The 20,000-nt window shown below is 36.8% G+C and overlaps 1 protein-coding gene across 1 annotated transcript in view; it reads right to left on the bottom strand.

Moving 5' to 3' along the window:
* LOC115211692 (opioid growth factor receptor-like protein 1) overlaps positions 1-20,000 on the bottom strand; it is a 41,217-nt gene that overhangs the window by 13,215 nt on the left and 8,002 nt on the right. Inside the window, exons 2-4 of the mRNA XM_029780342.2 lie at positions 13,189-13,878; positions 9,247-9,349; positions 4,507-4,585 (exon numbers count right to left, since the gene is read on the bottom strand). Of these exons, the coding sequence (XP_029636202.1) occupies positions 4,507-4,585; positions 9,247-9,349; positions 13,189-13,878 (872 nt within the window). The remainder of the gene's footprint in view (positions 1-4,506; positions 4,586-9,246; positions 9,350-13,188; positions 13,879-20,000) is intronic.

Genomic DNA, 20,000 nt, shown 5'->3' with positions numbered 1-20,000 from the left:
TTTTATATACTTTTTTGAACGCCCGTAAACTTAACAATTACCTTCAAAGACCATTAAATAATCTTAAAAATTTGCCATCGATTGGTTAAAATTCGAAAAATTAAACTACGTTAAACTTACAAATTACAATTTTCTCAAGAAAGCCAAGAGAAAAAAATGTTTTATTTTGACACATTCTACCAGTATACGAAGTTTGAAAGTGTTTAGTTAACTAGAGATTGTGTTGAAAACTGCCGTTCAAAAGGAAAAGATCCCAGCAAACTACACAAGGTGATTATTTAAATATAGTTCATGTTTCTTTTCATAATTTAAAAACTAACAAAATATATACACATATACCTATCTATTTACTCTCTCTCTCTCTCTCTCTCTCTCTCTCTCTCTCTCTCTCTCTCTCTCTCTCTCTCTCTGCATATACACACACGCACACACATATACGCGTGCGCACACACACACGCACACATACTTCCGGTCATTTCATCATGTTAAACCGTTGATCCTAAACACGGTATTTTTTTCTCTCTGCTTTTTTCACTCTCTCCTTGTTTTCCCCTCTCTCAACCCTCTCTGTGGAAGAGTATGGGCTCAGAATGTCAAAAATTTCTCCATTCTTCCCTAGCATCAAACTAATATACATGCTTGGTCCTCCCTCACCTGTCTTCATCTTTTGTTTTCTGTAAATTTGAACTAAATGTATACATACATATATAATATATTACTAATACACACATACATATAGCAAGATGACACACAAACACACATGCACATATATATATATGTGTATGTATATATATATATATATATATATATATATATATATATATATATATATATGTATATATATACCGGAGTAAACACATAAATGTGAAACAAGGTGGAAAAAAGAGTACTCAAATACCAGGGGTAGAGTAATATGCTTTATTTAAAAGCAGCATAAATTCAACAAAACCTGTTACTCGGAGTTTCACGTTCCCGTTCGTCAGAACAGGAACGTGAAACTCCGAGTAACAAGTTTTGTTGAATTTCTGATGCTTTTAAATAAAACATATATATATATATATATATACATACAGGTTGTGTAAGGTATTTGAGGACATACCTTTTTGGGGTCATTGCTGCATTTTTTGCTAACTCTATGTAATCTTTGTTTCAGAAAATAATAATGGCAGACCTTCAGCTTACTCAAGAAATGAAGAAGCATGCTCTTATTATAGTTACTAGCTGGACGCATGAAAAATTCATGGAAAATATAAAAAATATAAGCATCTGTAAATTGTGTGCTGGTGCCATAAGAAATGTTTCTATATTGTAACAGTTACAGAATATAGAAAGAAGTGTAGAACCAATAACTATAAAATCCAACTAAATTATCTCAGTTACACAAACATAAACAGAACTACTATTCAGCCTTAGAATACATCATACATATTCAAAGGACCTTCTTGGTTTAATGGTACGGAATGTTCTTCTGGTATTCGTTTATTCTTTAACTTGTTTCAGTCATTTGACGGTGGCCATGCTGGAGCTCCACCCTTTAGTTGAAGAAATTGACCCCTGGACTTATTCCCTGTAAGCCTGGTGCTTATTTCATCAGTATCTCCTGCCAAACAGCTAAGTTATGGGGACGCAAACACACAAACATCAATTGTCAAGCAATGGTGGTGGGGGGGCAAACACAGACACACATATATATATGACGGGCTTCTTTCAGTTTCCGTCTACCAAATTCACTCACGAGGCTATAGTAGAAGACACTCTTTAAAGTATAGAGTTGAATTTCATGTAGCCAGCTGTTGGCAACTTTTCTCTCCCACCCATTTTGTAGCGAGTATTACCCATTTTTCTGGGATCTTTTCACAGTTATACCTCATTCGAAATTTGCGTTAGTTTTTGTATGAAAAAAAAAGGGGGAGGCGGGCTTGTTTGTAGTTTATAGAGAAAATGTTAAATGTGCCTGAAAAAAAAACATGGTCTTTCCTCCCAACTAAAAGATATGAAGAACTATGAAAGAATGTGAATAAGCACTGGGGGTGGGGGAAAGAAGACAGAACTAACACTTGATCATTCTAGAACTCCCAGAATAATAACATAAGCTGAAAGACTTTCCCTCTATTCATTACTAAATGTGTTTCCCTCTTCTTCATTGTTGAAAGTAAAGAAGCTAGAAAAGATTGATTGTATTTCAGTCTAATTGTCATTATAGATGACGGAGGCTTTCCTTTCTCTGTCTCTATCGCTTCACTCCTTTTCCCTATAGTTAAGAGAGTGAAGGTGCGTGGCTCAGTGGTTAAGGGTATTTGGCCCACGATCGTGAAGTCATAAGTACAATTCCCTATGGCACACTGTGTTCTTGAGCAAGATACTCTACTTCACCTTGCTGCAGTCCACTCAGCTGGCAAAAATGAGTTGTGGCTGTAATTCAAAGGGGGCCAACTTTGTTACATTCTGTGTGAGGCTAAATCTCTGAGAACTACTTTATGGTATGCATGTCTGTGGAGTACTCAGCCACTTGCGTGTTAATTTTATGAGCAGACTATTCCATTGATCAAATAAACAGGAACCTCATATTTTCAGTCGACAAAGCGCCATTTTTTAATAAGAGTGAAAGCAAAGAAAATGTTCCAAATCGTAAGGCAAAAATGTCACATGTTTAGTATAAGCAGTGAAGGCTGAAATGAAATAATTGCTATTCCATTGTGTATCCACCCTCGACTCATGCTCAGTTTGATAACAACAACCTGTGCATCAGTGTTTATCTGGGGGCTTGACCCCAGATCTGTGAGACCCACAAGTGCCGCTGTTAGGACCGGATTAACGCCCATAGTGACCCTAACGACTAAGAGGATTTTCCTGTCCCTATATAGGATCTTTTTTTTATTTTCTTCCAACCATTTGAAAATTTATGTTGCTCCAGTCCACTCAGCTGGCCTAAATGAGTTGTAGCTGTAATTCAAAGGGGCCAGCTTTGTCATATTCTGTGTGAGGCTGAATCTCTCTGAGAACTATGAGAAAAGGTCAATTTGTCAGAAAAAGCAAAAGAAAATCACTTCATCAGATCTAAGAAAAAATCACTACATCAGATCTAAAAATCCAGCAGAAGAAGATTTGATTTGGTTTTTCTCAAACAAGAAAAACTTCAACCAAGATCAAAAAGTTAACAAAAGAAATGATAGACGGTTATGTGCAGATTCTTCTGAAGTTCCAAGTGTTATGTATACAAAATTTCCTGCACCTGTCATGGTTTCAGGGGTTTATCAGCAATGAAGAACATGTTATGCCTTAGAGTTAACTCAGCCACTACATTGAGGTCCTGGAAACAATTGTTAAGCCCTGGATAGACAGTGTATGCAATGGAAGGCCATATGTGTTTCAGTAAGACTCTGCACTATCACACATAGCTCTAGTAACATAGGAATGGATGGCTGAAAATTTTCATGATCACATAACCCCTAACATTTGGCCTCCTAATTACCCAGATTTCAATCCATTGGACTATTATATGTGGAACGTTGTTGGGGGAGAGGTCAATGAACATGGCCATAATACCAAAGATTCTTTGAAAGCTGCCATAGTCAGAGTAATGTCCAAAATGAACCAGGACCACTTGATTCGAGCATGTAGATGATTTTGATCTCATATAGAAGCAGTTGTTGACACTGAAGGTGGCTTTATTGAATAACATTATAGAAAAGAAGGTTTATTTTTATCCTCATAGCATTTTTTGATAAATAAAGTTATTATCTGTTATTATATATCTTTTTTTTTATAAACATAAATCTGTCCTCAAATATCTTATGCACCTTGTATGTACACGTGTGTGTATGCACACACACATTCATACATACATGAACTCATAAATTCATATATATTTTTTTATTGCCCACAAGGGGCTAAACATAGAGGGAACAAACAAGGACAGACAAAGGGATTAAGTAGTTTACATCGTCCCCAGTGCGTAACTGGTACTTTATTTATCGACTCCGAAAGGAGGAAAGGCAAAGTCGACCTTGGGGGAAATTGAACTCACAACGTAACAACAGACGAAATACGGCTACGCATTTCGCCCGGCGTGCTAACGTTTCTGCCAGCTCGCCGCCATAAATTCATATATGCTTGCATGTATAGTTGCATCTGGTGACTTCATACTACTGGTGCCATGATAATACCATTCACTCTGTAAAGTGACTGGTACTAGGAAGGGCATCCAGCCAAACAAACTACACCAAAGTTGAGACATGAGAGCATGATGTAGTCCTTTGACCAATTAAGAAAGGAAGCAGCTCTAAATGAAAAATAGCCTGGACTGCCTGTTCAACCAATGCCATCATGGTAAGGTAGGTGTAAATATGATGACTGATGATTGGTGGTGAGTGACGATGATTGCAGCAATGGTAACAAAGAGGGTGACAATAAAGATGAAGGCCAACAGTGAAAGTGATTTCCCTAAAATCCATCCACCGTTGCAGCTGGGAAGTTAAAACAATAAAGCAAGATCAAAATACTCACCACTGGATATAGCCATGATGACGTTCCAGCTTCTTGTAATCGCCAAACCAATTTTTTAGAATGTCTTCTATATAATCACCTTTGAAAAGAAAAAAAAAAATATTAAGTAATAAAATAGAATAAAAATTAAAATTAAAATTAAATGACCTCGAACCCACACGAGTAAACAAGAGAGACAGAGACAGGCAGAAACAAGGAAATTGCCCCTTGTATTTGAATACTATGCAAATATTCTTTTAAAAAAAATTTTCTTTTCTTTTAATTTTTCCAAAATTTAATTGTTTTCCATACTTACAGTTGAAAAAGTCTCAATGACTGAAACCGGTACTGAAATGTTTTTTATAGAATTATTTTAGCATTTTCTACCTTGACTTGTTTTTTCATATATATCAACTCGTATGTTCCTTTTCAACCTTCTACATATATATATATATATATATATATATATATATATATATATATACTAGCAGTATCGCTCTGGTTTGTTTTGACCCTTTAGAATTGGAATTTTTGAAAAGTAAAAATTTTGCATTATGTAGCTTGTTATTCTCTTTAAGTGAACATTTTTCTGGTTGAAATACACCGAAAAATGGCGACACAGCAGTAAAAAAATTGTAAAATTAGGTATTTTCATAGAAAAAAGCACCTCTTTGATGTAAATAATTTTTGGTCTTCACATGGTCAGATTTGAATTTTATCTTCTACGGAATGAAGAGCAAGCCTTCTTCTATCATACTCTCAATTTTAGTCAATTTGCACCGCAGGGTCTCGGAGGAGATAGTGTTAGTTGAAGGCTACCAAACCTGCCACACACAGACAATTTCAGCTTTATATATATAGATATATATAATTAGTGTACATTTATACACAAAAGGGGTGAACCCTAACAGGTCACATTACATGCTAGAATGAACCAAGCCACGGTTCAGAGAAATTTTGAAGGGGATGAAAAATAAAAACATTTTCACTTGTACCTAGGTTTCGAACATTAATGAACAAATTAAATAATCTGTTTCCTTCATCATCCATATATATATATGTGTGTGTGTGTGTATATATATATATATGTATGTATGTATGCATGTGTATATATATATATATGTATGTATGTATATGTGTGTATATATATGTACATATGTGTGTGTATATATGTTTATATGTGTGCATGTATATGTATGAGTGAGTGTATGCTAATATGTATATATGTGGGTATATGTAAATATATGTATGCATAAAAGGTATACCTGCGTATACAGGGGCGATGATACATGCAGATGAACGTATACGTGAGCGTGCATGAGTGCATATGCATGCGAGTAAGGAGTGTATGTGTAACATGTCTGATATATACATGTATATACATCTTCACATATATATTTTCTTATCTTAGCGATATTTTGTCTACCGTTATGTTCTGAGTTTAAATTCCGCCGAGGTTGACTTTGCCTTTCATCCTTTCAGGGTCGATAAATAAAGTACCAGTTACGCACTGGAGTCGATGTAACCGACTTAATCCCTTTGTCTGTCCTTGTTTGTCCACTCTATGTTTAGCCCCTTGTGGGCAATAAAGAAATATATATATTTTCTTATATTACTAAGCACTGAACAGCTAAACATATAAATTCCTTAATTCTTCATACTACTAACCCCTCTCTGCCCCTACACTTACACTCTACTACTACATGTTTGTCATTCCTTTACCTCTTACCCCCACCCCCATTCCTTCTATCTTTTTACACTATAATACCTTTCTCTCTCTTTCACCTTTATTTTTTATTATTTTGTTATTTTATTAATTTTCTTCTTACTTTCTTCTCCTTCTTCTTTCTCTTTTTTCTCTCTCATTTTTTTCTTTCTCTTCTCTTTTTTCTCTCCCCTTTTTTGTATTCTCTTTCTTCATTCCTCTCTTCCTGTTTCAATTTGACTCTACTAATACACTCCCTATTTTTAGATTACTTTAAATAAAAACCTTTGACTCTACAACACCATGTATAAATTCTCTACTTGGAATGACCAAGTTTAAAAACTGCTGGATCTCACTAATAAGGGAATCTTACATTGTGTATAAATTCTATATTTGGAAGGAGCTATTTTAATTGTTGGACTTTTGGACTTTACTCATAAGGTATTGGAATATTACATATATACCATTCTGCCTAAAAAATGGATCTACAACTTCAATACCCATACATATCTTGCATCTATTTTCTTTCCTCCACCTCACTCTCTATTTTGTATCACATCTAAACTAACTATGACTTAACCATCCTCTCACACCATCTCTGATGAAAGAATATAATTAATAAATATCCTGGAAACAGCTGTAAGACCTTTTATCTATAAATGTTCTAATATCTATATTGCCTTGGTTTTTTATCTCATTACGCAAAAAAATTCTTATATGTGTGTGTATATATATGAATATATGTGTGTGTGCGTGTATATATATAGACTATAGCTTCAGGCCCACCAAAGCTTTGTGAGTGGATTTCGTGTACATGGTAACTGATAGAAGACTGTTGAATATATGTGTATATTTGTGTCTGTGTATCTGTGTTTGTATCCCCACCATTGCTTGACAACCGATGTTGGTGTGTTTATGTCCCAATAACTTAGATGTTTGGCAAAACACATTGATAGAATAAGTACTAAGCTTACAAAGAATAAATCCTGGGGTTGATTTATTTGTCTAAAGCAGTGCTCAACATGGCCACAGTCACATTACTAAAACAAGTAAAACCAAAAATAAAACTATGCCATTTTAATCCCAAGCAATGCTAGGTATCTCTGCTAGTGATAAACAAAAAGATAATCAGTAAAATCCACTGTGGTATATTCCACCAGGTAAATTTCACCACAGCATATTCCACTATGGTAAATTTCATCATAAGTGAAATCATCATCATCATCACGACCATCACCACCACCACCATCATCATCATCATTATATTATATGGGTTACGATAGGAAAATAAAAAAATAATGCATAAAAAATAATATCACTGGAAATTCGTGTGTGCCCCGACTATTTGTCTTACTTTCCGACAAAAAAGAAGCCTCATATCTTCTGTCTTCTGTGTGTGATTTAAAACCAAATTGTCAACCTGTAACCTGTCAGATGGACTCTGAAAAAGCTCTCCATAATGCAGTTGTTTCTCTTTTTAGTTATTCAGAAGTAAATGAGTGTCTTTTTCATCTTGGACAGTATTGTTGGCAGAAGATACATGCACTTGGTGAAAGTATGAGATACAACACAGATGAAAGTTTTCAGCCTAAAATTAAGTGCTTTTGTGCTTTAGCATTTTTGCCAATTGAAGATGTCAATGTATTTGAAGATTTGTCTGACAATGAAGACAGCCCTTCTAAGTTTATCCCCTATTTTGAGATTACATACATTGGGATTGTAAGGAGTCACGTTCTTCATCGGCAAAGAGAAATTCCACAATTTCCTATACGACTCTGGAATGTACGAGATTGCGTCTTAAAGGATTTGCCAAGATCAAACAATTCTTTAGAAGGGTTCCAAAATGCTTTGTGCTCATCACTAACATCCACACATCCAAATTTGTGGAAACTATACACTGCCCTTAAAGCTGAGGAAGGATTAAGCCAGACAAAAATTGCACACATTTAACATAGAGACCCAACAACAAAAAAAAAGACCTATCAAATTATTCTTTTCTCCTCTAGGCACAAGGCCCGAAATTTTGGGGGAGGGGGCCAGTTGATTTGATCGACCTCAGTACACAACTGGTACTTAATTTATCGACCCCAAAAGGATGGAAGGCAAAGTTGACCTCAGTGGAATTTGAACTCAGAACATAAAGGCAGACGAAATACCGCTAAATATTTTGCCCAGCATGCTAATGTTTCTGTCAGCTCACTGATTTTAAAATATTCTTTTCTACTCTAGGCACAAGGCCCAAAATTAGATCGACCACAGTACACAACTGGTACTTAATTTATCTATCCCCTAAAGCATGAAAGGCAAAGTTGACCTCGATTGACTTTGAACTCAGAATGTAAAGACAGAGGAAATACTGCTAAATATTTCGCCCAGTGTGCTAACGTTTCTGCCAGCTCACCACCTTAGACCTATCAAATTATTGATGCACGACTGAAGAAGCTAGTTCAGGAATGTCAAAATAAAAACCCTCTGCAGTCTTTAAGAAGTATTGTACACAATTTGTCTTAAGAAATTTTTTTTTGATAAATTAAACTTTCCTATCCTAACTCTTTTTCACAATGTACTCGCTGTTAATTTTTATTCTTTTGCTATAATAAAATATGTGCTAAAATTTAATCGTTTCTTTCTTTATCCCAAATTATATTATTTTTGAAATTTTGTGATGAGTCTTTTTCATAGATTCTTGCTCAACGGGAATACATTAAAGTGATCCCATCTCAATTTAAGTAGATTATAAAGATTATTTTCTATCTCACTTTCACACTCTCTCTCTCTCTCTTTCTCTCCTTAAGACTTGAGAAACAGACAGATTAAATAACATAGGTATTGACCTTCGGTCTAGAGAAACTGACCATGGTGATTATTAGTGGGAGTAGCTTATATTAGAAGTCTGTCCATGGGTGGAATTTACCATGGTGGAATATACTGTGGTGGAATTTACCTATGGTGAAATTTATCTGGTAGAATTTTCTGTGGTGAAATTAACAGCAGTAGAATTTACCTAGAATCAAATAAAAATGACATGTAAGATGACAGATTATATACCAACTTACCATCTGGTTCAGACTTTCTCATATTTTTGTAGAAGGCCAGATTTGGATGAGGATCTACCCAACTGTTGTCATAGGATTCTGGTTTAGAGTTTTGCTCCACAAACTATATATTGAAAATAGAAAAGAATGCAATATTTCTTACATCAAACAACCATATCTATAATTATAAAAGAGAGTTTGTATGTGTGTGTGTATGTTCCTTATGCATTTCAAAACCGAGTTGCTGATTTTCATGCAAGGAGTATCAAAAGATTCAGTAAGCTTTTGGCTACCAACTAAACTATATTTTCATTCACATTTTTGTATTACAAAAATTTAACATTATCATTTTTCTTTTAGTTACCTATTGACATTTTATATCACCACCACAATGACGATGACACCACATTGTTTATATGCATGTGTTCGCACATTCATTACCTATGTTAGGCCAATGACTGGCAAGTATATGTGAGTGACGGTGTATGTATCTGTCAGTATACATACATTTTTGTGACGACTGACACACACACAGGGACAGAGATAGGCTTCATGTGTGCATTAATGTATGTGTGTGTGTCTCTTAGTAACTTCCTCTCTTCCCAACAGTGAAACGTGTGGATATTGAAAGTTTACTTGCAGCTTGGACTTCAAACAAACAATAACATTCACTTTCAAGTACTATCAACAAGAAGATTTGCCTGATTTAACACCACTCACAATACTCGCAAATACATCTGAAAGAAATATTATTCTGGTTATTATAACAAATTTGGAAACTTAGCGAAGTAGAAAGCCACAGTGGCTCTTTCAATATAATTACAGAAATGTTATTCCACTCCTTCTAACCAGTTTCAAGATAACGTTTTTTTAACAGTCCTTGTATTCTTCATCACTGTGAGTATCAACATTGCACAACCTTTTTACTGCATTACTCAGTATTTATTCTACAGCCTATAATGGTACACAGTTCAAAAACAGCATCTCCCTTTTTATTTACTTTGTTCAGCATTTGTTTCAAAATTGTAAAATAAATTATTTTTGTATGTAAAACTGAATTATGCCGTCTGAATTTTCTTGGACTTTCACTTTCTTCACTGTGACATTCATTCAACCGTGGATTTTATAACATTTAGTACATGTTCCAAATAAATGTTGACTTTCTGTACTTTCTTACATTGGTGACACATACCAACTTTTGCTAAATTGGTGACTTTCCATTTTTTTACAGCATAACTATGCTACAGAAAGTATGTTTTGCACTCATATTGACTACATTTTGTTTTACTTGAACTTCATGTGTGTACGTTTTGCTATTTTCAATATTATTAATTCTATGAGTGCGTGTGTGTGTTTCTGCATTTGTTATGTCTATAGTAAACTATAGTAAAGAACATTTTACGCTGCTTTAATGAGCCCACATCTAATGAAGTAGCTATCCTTATGGTTGGTGATCCTCATGAAAATCATAAAATTCTCGTTCGTGTTCAAGATAACAACCTTAAATGTGTTTCACAGACCCATTCCTCTTATGATGCTCTCTAATATAATCTCATTCTGTGGAATGGACAAGATGGGTATTATTGCAATATTCCTTGGATTGAACCTGCAACAGGATAGCCAGTTACAATCAAAAGGGTGTCATCAAATGACTTCTATTCTTACCAACTGATGTTAAGACCAGATTAATCAAATCCTTTCTATTACAGGTACAAGGCCTGAAATTTCGGGGGAGGAGACCAGTCAATTACATCAACCCCAGTGTCTCACTGGTACTTAATTTATCAACCGTGAAAAGATGAAAGGCAAAGTTGACCCTGGTGGCATTTGAACTGGCGAAATACCACTCAAGCATTTTGCCCAGCATGTGATAACGATTCTGCCAGCCCACCACCTTCCAGAACAATCAAATCAATTACACATGTCAAATAAACTTTGTTTTTGTTTACATATTTTCTACGTTATCTTAATAACCAGCTATAGTTATTTCAAATTCACTTCTCTACAATGACCAAGTTCCACTAGAAACTAAAAATAATTTCACACTTTCAATTTGAACCAAAATTACAAAGTGTTGCATTACGAGAGTGACAATGTGTGAATAATGAAAGAAATGTCTATCCAAATTAGTCATTCAGACAATATTTTGATTTGCTTCTAATGTATCACTTTTGTACAATGTTTCACACATGCATAGAATTCTACTCAGACAAACATTTATGAAAATGTACACATAAATATTGTATTAAAATAAGCCACAACCCCAAAATAGCATTGAAAAACATCAATTTTTCTATATGTTATGAGGAAATACAGCCACTCTCTCTCTCTCTCTCAAGCACAAAAAGATGTATGCATATGTATTTATGGGTGACGGTCAAGAATATGCACTCCCACTATTTAGGGTTAAGGTTATGCCAAAAACGGGTGGTGTACATATTCTTTACCTCCACCTATGTATGTACATGTACATGAAAAATAATGTGTGTGTGAGAGAGAGAGACAGAGAGAGAGGGAGTGAGTTCCACTTACACATATATGCAAAGAATTTCATACATCACAACACACACCTTCACTCACTCTTTCTCTCTCTCTCTCTCTCTCTCTCTCTCTCTCTCTCTCTCACACACACACACACACACACATCCTTTTCATATACACGTACATCTTACACTTTCTCCTCTCTTTTACTTAGAGGGAAATTAAAATTTTGAAAACGTGATTTCTGGACAAAATCTTATTAACCCCCTTTTATATAATGAAACAATACATAGTTTCTGATCCTCCTTCAGAACAGAAAGCACTTTTATGCAAACCCATGCAAATTGTACCCTTGCCCTTCACTATTAAACAAAAAGTAACTTCCATTATTCCATTAACTATATATCAGCTGTGCCAATTTTGCCCATAAGAAAGGAGCAAATAATACAATGTGCTCCTAGTTCATAACACCCGGACAACACCATGAGATATTGCTAGTATTTGTTAAATAGAAACATTTATTATTATAACTATTTCTATGTCACTGTAAACTGAGCTTTTAGATTCATTTGTACCACATTCATAGCTATAGTATTTCATTATACCCCCCTCCCCCCAGGGATAATATTAATTGAAGTTAGACATTCTGGGGTAAAAGGATTTTTTTTTTCATGCCAGAATATGAAGGAGAGAATGCAAGTGAGAGGTGTAATCTGTTCGGCCAGTAAAATGATTTATTTAAACATCTTAAGATTAGAAGTTGTTGATTTCTCAACTGAACAGAAAGAAGGGCTAATAGATTATATACCTTGGCAGAGAAATATAATCTATAAAAAATATAACCTCTCCTAATGTATAACTGGTACTAATTTATTTACTCCCACTGAGATGAAAATTAAAACCACTTGCATTGAAAACCAAACATTTGAAAGGGAGGTGTGCAGTTACTTGAATTTACACAAGTGTATGACTGCTACATGATGACATGTGGCTTAGAATAAAATCACTGAGAAATGCTGCCTTAGACCATCAGATGAAGAATTTAAAAAAATTATTCAGAGAGGTGTTTAAAAAATGGAAAGGCATCCTAGTACCCTGTTGATATCCTTATCTGAATTGAACTCAGTACCTATCTATTCACCAGTACTTTCTCAATAATTTGGTCACTGATTTACTATGACTTTTCAATCTCTTCAGTTTCTACAATAGCGATCACTGCTTCTTTGAACTTTATTTCCTCTGTAATGCTCCCACATAAACCTATTCTAAACCTCTCACCACACCTGCTTGTTTTCACCAGAACCTCTTACTAAATACTTCTCCAATCCTTCCTACCTAAAACTTAACCTACTTTCATTTAAGTTTATGCTAATCAAAAAACCATTCTCCTTCATTAGCCATTTTGTATAATTACCCCAACAAATAAGCTCAGAAAAGCTTTTGGGCACTTCTCTCTTTTATTTTTAAACCAAAGAATCTTACCTTGGAGAGTTCCTGTTTGGAACCCGTCTTAGTTTGGGCTTCTTGGTTGTAAGTCTCAGTCTGATGCACTTGGGAGCGTTTCTTCTTCTTTTTACATTTGGGCAATTTCTCAGTTTTAGGTTTTTCTTGGTAGTTAGTCTTAGATTCTTGTTTTTGGGGGTATGTCTTAATTTGATTTTCTTGGAATATTTTTGTTGCATGGTTTTGGGGGTGTACCATAGTTTGACCTTCTTGGAGGACTGTCTCAGTTTGGTATTCTCCTTCATGGTATCCTTTTGTTGCATCTTCTTGGGAGTATATCTTAGTTTGGTCTTCTTGGGAGTCTTTCTCACTTTCGTATTTTCGGTAGTCTGTTTCAAACTGGTGTTCTTCATGCTGGCATTTCTTAGTTTCATCTTTTTCTTGGTAGTCAGTCACAAATTCTTGTCCTTGGTGATATTCCTTACTTTGGTCTTGGCATCTAAGCTCAGTTACACATTCTACATATTTTATCTTAGATTTGTCCTCTTCAGTTTGATGGCTTTGTTGGTTTTGTTCCTGTCTTATATCAACTTGATCTTTCGAGTGTCTTATCTCAGTTTGGTTTTCTACATCTGGTCTTATCTCACTTTGGACTTGATTTACCTTTAGGAGCTTTACTGTAGTTTGGTCTTTCTGATGATCTGTTACAGATTTTGGTGGACAAAAAAACTATAATAAAAAATTATAATATTACACGCATAAATTTCTCATTATTTAATTTGATCTTCGTCGTTATTATTTAGATTGTACAGGCATCTCCTGCATTACAGAAGTATTACGATACTGAAAATCTTACTATAATGTAGAATTCTGTAATGTTACATCATTGTTATCATCATTGATGCCGTTGCCACCTTCATCACTATTTAATATCCATGTTCCATGCTGGCATGGAAGGAACAGTTTGACAGGATCTGGGGAACTACAGGGCTGTGCCAAGTCCCATTGTCAGCTTTGGCATGGTTTCCAAAGCCAAATACTCTACGGAGTGTACTTGGTACTTTTTTCATGAAATTTGGCATGAATATAGCACAGGCATCTCTGACATAGTGGTGTTGCTAAATAAATTGCAAGACAGGAAAATAACAGGGAAAAGGAAAAGAAAAAGGAGAAAGCTCTAGTGACAAAGTGAGGGTGGTGGAGTATTTGAGATGGGGAGGTAGCCTTATACTAGGTGTTGAAAGGCTAACGTATGAAAGAGGGACAAGAACAGGTGTCTTGGTATAGAGGAGCTACTTGGCTATCTCACATTATATAGGCATGGGAATAGTTGAGAAGGAGATAAAAGAAGGTAGTGATGGAGAACCAGAGCAAATTCTCAAAGTACAAGAAAGGTGAGCGTAAGTGAGGATACAGACAATGTTTCATAGGATGGAAGGTGAGAGAAAGTAAATACTTCATAAGAGTGTGTAGGGAAACTAAGAGATGATTAGAGGTGAAGGTAGAGAGTGATGAACAAGGGTAGAAATGCAGTTGATGAAAAATATATGTATAAAGAAATGTAAGGGTGGAGAGAGGGTATAGAAGAGGCTCAGAAAGGATATATCAGAAGGTAGGGGGATGATGAGCAAGGAGTAGGAATGGTGAGAATATACAAGGGGGGTACTGAAAAGTTCCTGACTTTAAGTGCATCACAAAGGGCCTGGTTGCAGTTCTTAGAAAAACTAAAGGACCACTGCAATAAGTGTGTGAATCTAAGAGAGGAATAGGTTGAATAAAATCATAATTAACTGATTCTTCTGTATCTACATTTACCCAAGGCTAGAAACTTTTCAGCATCCCCTCATGTATCTATTTGTCAATATATATACATATATATATATATATATATATATACGAACTCAACTCCAGTCTGATCTATATGCTGAGAGTCAATGGGCAGACAGAAACAAAATGCAACTGAATGAGGGAAAATTTGAGCTGATGCATTTTGGAAGAAATTCCTCAATAAAACAACCATACTCTCTTCCTTCAGGAGAACCGCTCACAGCCTCTAACAATATCAGAGACCTGGGTGTAATTATTGATGACAATCTCAGTTGGAGTGCACACATCAACAAGAAGGTCGATATAGCTCATAGGATGAGTTCCTGGATCTTAAGAACTTTCCGGTCCAGAGAACAAGGTGTCATCATACCACTTTTCTCCTCCTTTGTACGGCCACACCTCGAATATTGCTGCCCACTGTGGTCTCCCCATACAAGACAAAACATCTCCAGGATTGAGTCACCCCAGAGGGCACTCACTAAACGAATTGAAGGCATGGCTGCTCTCGATTATTGGGATCGCCTTAAAGCCTTGAAATTTTACTCCCTCCAGCGTCGCCGTGAGCGGTACATCATTTGTACGATGTGGAGAATATACCGCCAACTTTGCCCAAACGACCTTAACATTAGCTTCAAGGTTCATCCAAGACTGGGACCACAGGCCAATTCAAGATCACAACATATATGTACACTGCAACATAATTTCTTTTCTTCAACAGGCCCTGCCCTATTTAACATTGTCCCGAGGGAGATCAAGGAGGAAAAGGATCCCATCAACTTTAAACGGAGTCTGGATAGATTCCTTCAAAGAATACCAGATAAGCCACCTATAATTGGATACAACTCACCCAACAAGAACTCACTACTTGAACAAAACTTGACTTAAACAGGATTCGAATAATCCTATCAGGTGGTGCTATTAAGTTAGACATAGCCTGGACCAATCTTTGGTCGAAACATATCTAAGTTATCTAAGTTATATATATATATATGTGTGTGTGTGTGTGTGTGTATGTATGTATGTATGTATGTATGTATGTGTGTATGTATGTATGTATGTATGTATGTATGTGTATATATATATGTACTAGCAATGCATCCCAGCATTGCCCATATTATATGTTCCTTTCTTATGGGCAGAATCAGTACAGCTAATATATAGTGAACTGGATTACTGGTGTAATGAAAGTTATTGTTTGTAAGTGAAGAAGGAAAGGGTGCAATTTGCATGGGTTTGCATGAAAGTGCTTTCTGTTCTTAAGAAAGATCACCAACATAGGCGCAGGAGTGGCTGTGTGGTAAGTAGCTTGCTAACCAACCACATGGTTCCGTGGCATCTTGGGCAAGTGTCTTCTGCTATAGCCCCGGGTCGACCAATGCCTTGTGAGTGGATTTGGTAGACGGAAACTGAAAGAAGCCTGTCATATATATGTATATATATATGTGTATGTGTGTGTGTTTGTCCCCCTAGCATTGCTTGACAACCGATGCTGGTGTGTTTACGTCCCCATCACTTAGCGGTTCGGTAAAAGAGACTGATAGAATAAGTATTGGGCTGACAAAGAATAAGTCCCGGGGTCGATTTGCTCGACTAAAGGCGGTGCTCCAGCATGGCCGCAGTCAAATGACTGAAACAAGTAAAAGTGTAAAAGAGTAACTATGTATTGTTTCATTGTATAAAAGGTGGTTAATATGATTTTGCCCAGAAATCACGTTTTTAAAATTGTAGTTTCCACCATACCCATCACAATTGTATATTCTTTACGAACTTTTTTTATCCATGAAGAAAAATACATAGATTATAAATCTGGGAAATATTTTTTTTTTAAGTTCAATTTTTCTTAAAGAAACACTCAATGTGCCTTCTCCCACCCCACATACCTATCACCTACCCGATTTCAAAAAGCAAAAAACACACACTGTTTCACGCATGCGTAGGATTGTGCTAAAATAGCAGATGTAGAAAATATTAGAGCACCACCAGAAAACCTGACATGCTAGAAACAACAGGTAAACAACATTATTTCTGAAGAAACTACTCTGCTTTTCAAAAAGCTAAAATGAAACATTAGGAGTTTGTAGCTTTTTGAAAGTGGTAAGGTGATGGGTAGATGATTTGGAAGAAGATTTTAGTGTTCCTTTAAGAAAAAAGAAAGAAGAAAATTCTTAAAGATTTGTACTCTTTGTTTTTTCTCCATGGATTACCAAGAAAAAAATTCAAAACGAGTAAAAAGAATGAAGAAATTGGGACAGGAAGGAGAAAATCAAAACATTGAGAACATGTCCCTTGGGTGAAATCTTAATCTCCTGTATTGAAAACATAGGAATGAGAAGAAATTTGGGGAAAAAAATCCGGTGGGGAGGGCACAAATGGCACCTCTGACACCCGCCCCCTGCTACTGTGTGCAAACAGTCTACCTTTTACTCTGAACGAGAGGCCCTTTGTCACCAGCAGAGGTAAGAGCTCTCTGAACTTTTCCCAGGCTATTTTTATTCTAGCAACTATACTTTCAGAGCATCCACCCCAACTACTGACTTGATCACCTAGGTAATAGAAGCTATCAACTACTCGTAGCTTTTCCCACTGGAATGTGACAGAAGTTATTTTCTGCACATTTTCAGTGTTTATTGCTCCTGAGCATCTGCCACACACAAAAACTATCTTCCCAGTTAGCCTTCCTTTGATATTGCCGCACCTCTTATGCGTCCATAGCTTACACTGGGTACATCTTATGGAGTTTCTATCTATGCCTTTTTTACAGATCAAGCAGGGCCAGCTACCTGAAGGGATTTGTGGTTTGTCTGCCTTCCTCCTTAAGACTTTGGTTTTTGCTAGATTGAACCTAAGGCTCTTTGATTCTAGACCTTGCTTCCACACCTGAAACTTCTCTAGTTCTGATAGTGATGCAGTTACTAGAGCAAGGTCATCAGCATAGAGAAGCTCCCAGGGGCATCCTGTCTTGAATTCCTCTGTTATTGCCTGGAGGACTATGATGAATTAGAGTGGGCTGAGGACTGATCTTTGGTGGATCCCTACCTTTACCCAGTATTCTTCACTGTATTCATTGCCAACCCTCACCTTATTGACAGCATCCCTGTACATGGCTTGTACAGCTCTCACTAACCATTCATCTATCCCTAGTTTCTACATTGACCACCATATAAGGGATGGGAGGACCTTGCCAAAGGCTTTCTCCATGTCAACAAAAGCTAGGTACAGAGGTTTATCTTTGGCTAGGTATTTCTTCTGCAGCTGTCTTACCAGAAATATAGCATCAGTGGTGCTTTTCCCTGGCACAAACCCAAACTGCATCTCATCTAGACTGACTCTCTCCCTAATTAGTTGAGTTATGACCCTCTCCTTGACTTTCATTACCTTATCCAACAATTTGGTACCTCTGTAATTATTCATATCTAATGCATCACCTTTACCTATGTAGCAGTTGACTATGGTGCTGCTACACCAGTCATTGGGTATGACTCCTTTATGTATCACCTGATTCACTATATGGGTGACTAGACTATAGCCGACACTGCCAGGTATTTTAAGCATCCCTGCGGTGATTCCTGATGGGCCAGGAGCTTTCCCTGTCTTCATACTCTTAATTGCTTTATCTACCAAGGTACTGTCAATTTGAATAGCTGGTCCCTCTGTTGGGTTGACATTCAGCAGATTCTCCTTCTTCCATTCATTCTCTTCATGTAGCAACCTTTCATAGTGCACTCTCCAAGTCTCTCTCCTTGCAGCCTCATTAAATGCAAGTGAGCCGTCATCCATGCAGACACATTTCTCTCTTATGACATCACGATTCTCTCTCACACACTGTCTTGCAACACGAAACACCTCAAGTCTTTGGCTCTCATGATGCAGAACATTGGCAAATTTTTTATCTGCTTCCCCACTGGCTAAATAAACCAGTCTCCTAGCTTCCCTTCTGTCAGTCTGATACAATTCCCTGCTACCACCATTCTTCCAGTCCTTCCATGCCTCTTTCTTTTCTCTGATGGCCCTGTCAACTACGTTGTTCCACCACCATGTTACCTTGGATAAAAAGGGAATTTTGTACCATCTACAGATCTGGTCAGTAGCCCTCAACAGGTTGTCCCGTAGAAACCTCCAGTTGTCTTCCACATCATGTGATGTTATATCCGCCTCTATTTCGTCAAAAGCTTCAAGTAATACATCTCTAAATCCGTTCATTTGCAGGATCCTTAAGATTCCAAACCCTTCTTCTCCATGCTGGTCGTCTTCTGGGCATCCATTTAGCCCTGATCCTGAAGTTGCTAACTACTAATCTATGTTGTGGGGTGCATTCTTCACCTGGGAAGGTTTTGGCATTTATACGTAGCCATCTTTCCCATTACCTGGCAAGGATGTTGTCAACTTGACTAGTGTGTCCACCAGATAGGTAAGTGAATAGGTGACTGGCAGGTTTCCTGAAGTTAGTATTACAAACCATAAGATCATTTGCATCACAGAACTCCAGCAGCCTGGTTCCCTCCTCAGTGCGGGAGCCAACACCATATCTTCCATGTACACCATGGAAGTCCCCTGCATGTTGTCCAACATGCCTATTGAAGTCGCCAGCCACAAAGTGAAGGTCCCTGTCATTTGTCGATGAGGTAGTCTGCAAGAGGCTGAGGGGCATAGGCCAAGATAATGGTTGCTAACCCATGTTGCAGCACTAATCTAATCTTAAGTATTCTATCACAGACTCTGATTACCTCAATTACTTTATTATCCCATTTCTCCGCAAGAAGTATACCCATGTCCTCAACCCTGTCAATGTTCCCTGCCCAGAAAATCTTATACCTATGCTCTTTGCCTGTGAGGAACCTAGCTGAACTTCCTCTCCACCTTACTTCTTGGATGCAGCACAAATCTACACGTCTCCATTCAAGCATCTCAACAATCTCATCAGACCTACCTTTCAGAGTGCTGACATTAAGTGTGCCAACCCTGAGGGTGTGGGAGGTGTGGGCTTGTGAGACTTTGGCATGGGGAACAGCAGCATCATGTACCTG

Source organism: Octopus sinensis, linkage group LG5, assembly GCF_006345805.1.
Source record: "Octopus sinensis linkage group LG5, ASM634580v1, whole genome shotgun sequence".
NCBI lineage: Eukaryota > Metazoa > Mollusca > Cephalopoda > Octopoda > Octopodidae > Octopus > Octopus sinensis.
The sequence above is the reverse complement of the archived record's forward strand: the minus strand, read 5'-3'. Positions and strand labels throughout refer to the sequence as shown.